The sequence below is a fragment of the Platalea leucorodia genome (assembly GCF_965183815.1).
Source record: "Platalea leucorodia genome assembly, chromosome: 2".
NCBI lineage: Eukaryota > Metazoa > Chordata > Aves > Pelecaniformes > Threskiornithidae > Platalea > Platalea leucorodia.
This window is the reverse complement of record NC_138824.1, coordinates 9842238-9848237: the sequence shown is the minus strand read 5'-3', so window position 1 is coordinate 9848237 and position 6000 is coordinate 9842238. Positions and strand designations below refer to the sequence as shown.

The window sequence follows — 6000 nt, the reverse complement described above, 5'->3', positions numbered from 1 at the left end:
TTAGATTAAGAAAGAAGAAATGAAGAAGTAGGCAACGGAAAGAAGGCACATTTTTTATTGCAACTGCTTTTAATTGTAACCTTTCCATGAAGGGGTGAATTTATGTTTCTTATGCAGTCCATGACAAAACTTCCATTGATTGTAGGACCAGGATTTTTCCTCCAGTTTGTAAAACTGAGGAGTGATTTGGAATGTATCAGATTTGGGGTATCAGACTTTTCAACAAGTAGATATTGAGAAGTTTATAAAAAGATAAGATTTGAAATTGTCTCTTTATTGCTAAAAAGTCTAAAATCACAATCAATTATTTAAAAAATTAGCTTGTTCTTATCATTAGGATGTGATCCTGTAAAAGATCCTGGACCATTAAAATCTGTGGTTTTGCCATTTACATCCGTGAAAGCTCGTTGAGACACTTATATTCTGACAGTAAAACAGCACTTATTTAGCTTTGTGCTCGGTGATTGGCCCAACTGACTTTGAACCTAAACACGTGGCTTTTAGGGTGACCAGAGACTATGCTTAAAAACTATCATTCTTTGAGAAGCAAAAGGTTTTGATGTAATGCTTCATGGATCTTAGGTTCTTAATTCAGATTCTTAATTCCTGGGATGGCAATTTTGAAGATAAGGTGCTCAGAAAAAGTGGTAACTTTGGTTGGGATTTTTCTAATCTATCTTTAGGCTGATGGTTTACTGTACTTTATGGGCAAGATTCTACTTTAGGATGAGATGAATCATGCTGTAGAAATACTTGTTTCTCTCCTTTGACTTAAAAAAGAGCCAAGGATAGACTAGTTCCGATACGAGTCTGCATTTGAGCAGATGAGTCCAATCCTTAATGTTTTTAACCTTTCCTTCTCAAATGCTGGCTGTAGATCACTCTCACAGACCTTGCTCTACGGGCAACAATTTCAAGCATGATACAATGCCACGGAGAGTAATTTCAGGCTCATTCCAGGATGAAATGGGTTGGCAAACAATTGTAGTGACAGCTTGCATAGAAATTGATTTGCTTGAAATTCTGTCCCTGACCAGGTTTTTAATTGTCGTGTTCAACAGAGTTTAGGGTTTGGAATAAAAAAGATATAGAAACTTGTACAGCCAGTCTTACAAATAAACAAACAGACAGGATTTGTTCTTGGTTACCTGCTTAGAGGCAAATGTCATGAGCAAATTATTACAGGAGCAAAGACTAATGGGAAATTAGTGATGCATGGTGAAATGCAAGGAAGAGGGCAGTTTTGTGTGGGAAGGTGGGAAATAACACAACAGCTCTTCTTGCCTATCTGGTTTGATACATGAATTGTCTTCAAGAGGTGAATACATGCAAGAGTGTGATTGAATCATGCTTTGTATGTCTAATAACTTCTACTTTCTTAAAAGGTCATAGGAGACAAGTATACCTCTTCACAGTTCAAATGTAAGTTATGTCTGTTTTAGTTCCAGGTCTGACTGGAGTCATTATGGTGTTAGTATTATTCCTAATGTGCACGGCTTCTACCTATGCCATCAGGTAAGACGTAATCTGATCATTATGCTGAAAAATGCCATCTGAGTAATCATATTCTCATACTGATTAGAGGGAATGAAGACTAAATGCAATACAAGGCAAGAAGTATTTAAATGAGTGTTAAAAATACCACTTTTCTTCCCCTATTTTTTTTTTTACGAGCTTGCAGGTAAATTAGCACAGTAAATTTTGTATTGAAAAGATTACAAAACCTGATTAAATTGCCTTCAGAGAAAAATATTGTTTGAGGAATGTGCTCAGTTTGAAATCTAGACCTTTAAAAATTCAAATAGTTCTTTTTTCCTGTTCATATAGGGAGGCAGTAAACTAAGTATATGGAAAGTTCTGTCCAATGCATAAATTAAGTCCACTGGAAGTAAAATAAGATGATATCTTTATCTCAATTATTTTCACAAATTAATTGTAACAACAAACTGTAAAAAAACAGCAACAAAAAAAACAGCAACAAAGCAAACTGAAACGGAATTGTGCTACTTAAGTAGAATGATGCTTTTTTAAAGCTCTGCTTCTGGTTGTCAGATATATTCTTTTTAATGTTGATTATAATTTTGAAACAGCAGTGCAGTATTGGCTCAGAGTAGCTGCTGGGACTTCTAAAGGTTTGGTCCTCCAATGGGTTCACATTCTGCACCAGCATTATTGAACACATATTATAGTACATTTGAGTGATTGGTGCCTTGGAGGATCTAGCCCAACGTTGAAGCCTTTTTAAGGCTTAGATTCTGCAACTGAAGAATATTAAAAAAGCCTTGATTTTTATAGCAGTCTCTGGTGAATTCAAAGACTGATTATGTAAATACATCATCTCAATTCAGCAAACACTGAAGGATATTTTAATTCCATATCTTCAAACTTTAATGGCACTCCACTGAGGTGAGCTAGATATGTGGTTTTGAACTTTGTTGAACTAATCTGTCCTTCCTGAGTAGCAATGTTATCAGGTGCTGATTCAAGAAAGTAGTTCGGCAAATACTTGAGCACTTTTTGTAGACAAAGATACTTCCAGGATTGAGAGCAGAGACCTTTGTGAGGAACTGCAGGCTACAGAAGTGTAGGATAAGACTGCTGCACAAGATGTCAGATATGGCTGCACGTTACATAGTCCACACAGATGGCCCTACTTGCAAAAGAAAGCCAGTTTGGGGAAGATGGAAAAATAAAACAAATACTTCACTCTGCAGCAGTGAGCCAGAACAAAGTCCTGTTTTCTCCAAGGCCATGATAAATTAGAAAAAAAGAACAGCATTTATTAATGATCAAGAAACTTAGGAAAATATATGTAGCTGCAAACATATTCTTGGAAATAATAATTTGGGGGTTCATGCAACAAAGGCTTCCATCTTTCGAAGTTACATGCTTGCTATTTCCTTCTCCCGTCACTCTAAGTGCAAGTGTTTTCCTGTCTTTCTGCCATCTAGCCAGCAGAATCAAAGCCCTTAAGAGATCATCTGCATCTTCTGTTACTCTAGCAATAATTCTTATTCAGAAATTTTATCCTGGCTTCTCCCTCAGGCATATGGCTCCAGCTTGTCTTTGTAGTGTGTTTTCCTAAGGAAACAAGCTTCCATCTTTCTGTCTCTTTTCAATCTCTTTCCCTGTGGATTCTCACGTGCCTTATGATGGCAAAGCTCATGCTATAGTCTTAGGAAAATTAATTGTAAATGTTCACTGCCTATCAAAACCTGGGCTTTTTAAAAAGAATTTCAAAGACTATTATAGTCTCTTGGATTTCAGCCCTAATCGGCTCTTGCACACTGACCTGCTTAATCATTTCTTCCTTCATATGTTCTTCCTGAAATTTTTCTATGCATGATTATCCTGCTATTTTCATGCCTTTACTTGTTCAGTAAACTGTGTGAATAAGTATTAGGAGGATTGAGTTAGCTGCTAATGCTTTAAAGGGAGAAAGTGAGTATTGTTTGAAAAATTTTCTAAATTTTTGCCATGTCATACCTGAGATTTAGACCAACGTTTTTTGTTCAGTAGTTGTTTGTTGGAAGGTTATGACGTTATTAGAAAATACAATAAATCCTATGAATAAATGTCATAAATCCTATGACATTTCTGCTAACTTTCAAATTAATGTTGTTCAAGGGTATTTCCATTGACCACAATTACTAGTGACTTTGGAAATTGTATATTTAAAAGAACATTGAAATATAAGCTGCTCCAATGCCATCTCTTTTTATAAAGAAATAGTCCAGTCTTCAATTTCATCTTCTAAACTTACCACATATATCTTCCTTTTCAAAACTAGCTGTAACAGGGTTAAAAATGTATTTGCAAAACTGTGCTGCTTACTGTGTCCCTTTAAAGCATAGCAATCTCCCCTTACATTTCTCAGTAGGTTAACTCTTGCGGGTCTTCACCTGCAAAATTCTAAAGTAGGTTAACCAAAAATAAATATTCAACTTGATCTCAGATTTTCAGGACTTTGAATTCCTAAGAAATGCATTTGTTCTGTGAATAATGTCTATTTTAAGCCCTAAGAAGAAGGTAAAGAAAGTAGTAAATGTTCTGAAGAGCTATAAAAATATATATGTAGCAATAGGAAGATTATTGAGTGTATTAGAATACTGTATGTATCTGTAGGACACACAATCTAAGAAGGATACAAGTAAGAAATATGTAATTATTAAAATGTTGAAAAATATGCTTCATGGTAAGAGATTCAAGGATCTCTATCCCTTTAGTTTAAGGAGGTGAAGTTGAGAGGACTTGATTACATTTAGGGGAACTTGATACGTGTGAGGAGCCAGGATTTTATAGTAGAGGTATCTGCAGGAATGCTGAAAGAAGAATGAAACGTGCAACTGGCTGGAAGCTGACATTTAGACATATGCAGACAAGAAGTGCACAGTAATCAGTAATAATAATTAGCTGTTAAAAACAACACGTCAGAAGCTGGGATTGACTTTCCATCACTGAAATTTTGAAAAATTGGTGCATTCTGAAAAAAGTGCTCAAGATCCAATAAAAATTAGTTCAGTGTGCAGCTTTTGGTATTGTAGCAAGATACCAAATTAAACCAGAGCTCCAAGACCTGTTTTGGGTCTGGGGGTAAATGTTTTTCTCTTTGTGCCTTCTCATCGTGCTTCCACTCCCCACACCATCATCCTTTCATTGTACTGATATTTACTCCCACAACTCATTACAGGTACTGAAAAGTGACTGCGTGGAAATGCCTAACAGGGTGTGGGTAGTTAGAAATGGTTTGAGCAGCCTCAAGGAGGAAAAAGTGTTAGTGTGGTGCTGAATGGGGGAAGGATGGCAGGGTGAAGGGGGGCGGTTCAGAGCCCCTTGCTGTTGCTGGGTTCCTTAGAAGTGCCCTTGCTTGGGTTTTATTTTGGTGGCCCTCAGATTATCAAAATTATTTTTTCTGTCTTGAGAAAGAAAACAAATAAGTCCTGTACTGACAGAAACAAATGCAGTGTACATTTCAGATGTATTGAAGCAAGGGTAGTAAGCTGTTTATGTAAAAGCCCATAGGAGGGGAAAAAATTCTGAAAAAAGTTAGATAGGTCAGAGGAGTAGCTTCTTAAACTATGTTCTCAGAGTTAAGGTTGTTTTTTATTTAATAATTGTTTTGGCTTATGAATGGGGGGAGTTTTTTTCATTTTGGAATGGACTCTCCTACCATGCTGTGTAGTATGAGTGGTATGTTTGTGTGCTATGAAGTAGAGTATTTTCTTAACCATTTGGTTGTTGTTGGGTTTTGGTGACTATTTTACTCAAGAAAAAACAAACAGGCTTAACAGAAAACAGTTCCAGATGCATATTTTCTTTGGTCTTGGTTCTTTTTACATTACCTAACAAATCACTGAAGAAAGGAGGAGGTCCTCTTTCCCCTTCACCTCTCCTGATCCTCACAGTGGTAATGTTCCTCTTGGTTCTCCCAAGAACATCAGTTGTAGAGCCCTACCATATGTGGCCTTCTGCTCCAAAAACTCTCCTACCTGTCCTCTTGTTGCCTTCTTGCTCTAGTTCCCTTTCCTCCTGTGTCTTTTTCCACTCCATACCCTCACAAATTTCTTCTGCCTTCCCCATCAGCCCTTCTGCTGCTGTCTATGCTACCTGTTTGTATGTTGTACCAGTAGTGACACATTAAACACCGCAGCCCTGTATTGGGGCAGGGAGAACACAAGGAAGCTCTCGCTGTAAAGAGGTTGAGTTTTGAGCCTGGAGAGTGAAGAACTATTCTAGCTATAAGGATCTGATAGGGACTAAGTAGGACCGATGAAAGTAGTGAAGTCTCCTAATTCAGGAAGAGTTCTTCAGCTGGCTCTGTACTTCTGTGTCCTTCATCTCTCTTTCTCAGATTTATGCTTCTGTGCCAGTCACCTGTTCTCAACACTTAATTGCTTGCAAGTACAGTGTGCCTGTAGGAATACATACTGGGCTTTGACTATTCTACATGACTACGTGGTGTATAATGATGACCTGTGTGCACAGATCTGCTTTTGATTA

General features: G+C 37.2%; 1 protein-coding gene across 1 annotated transcript in view; it reads left to right on the top strand.

The window, feature by feature from the left end:
- Nucleotides 1-6000, top strand: part of NOX4 (NADPH oxidase 4) — a gene marked incomplete at its 5' end in the record, with an annotated part of 107653 nt that overhangs the window by 16698 nt on the left and 84955 nt on the right. The window contains one exon of the mRNA XM_082337839.1: nucleotides 1443-1515. Within this exon, the coding sequence (XP_082193965.1) occupies nucleotides 1443-1515 (73 nt within the window). The remainder of the gene's footprint in view (nucleotides 1-1442; nucleotides 1516-6000) is intronic.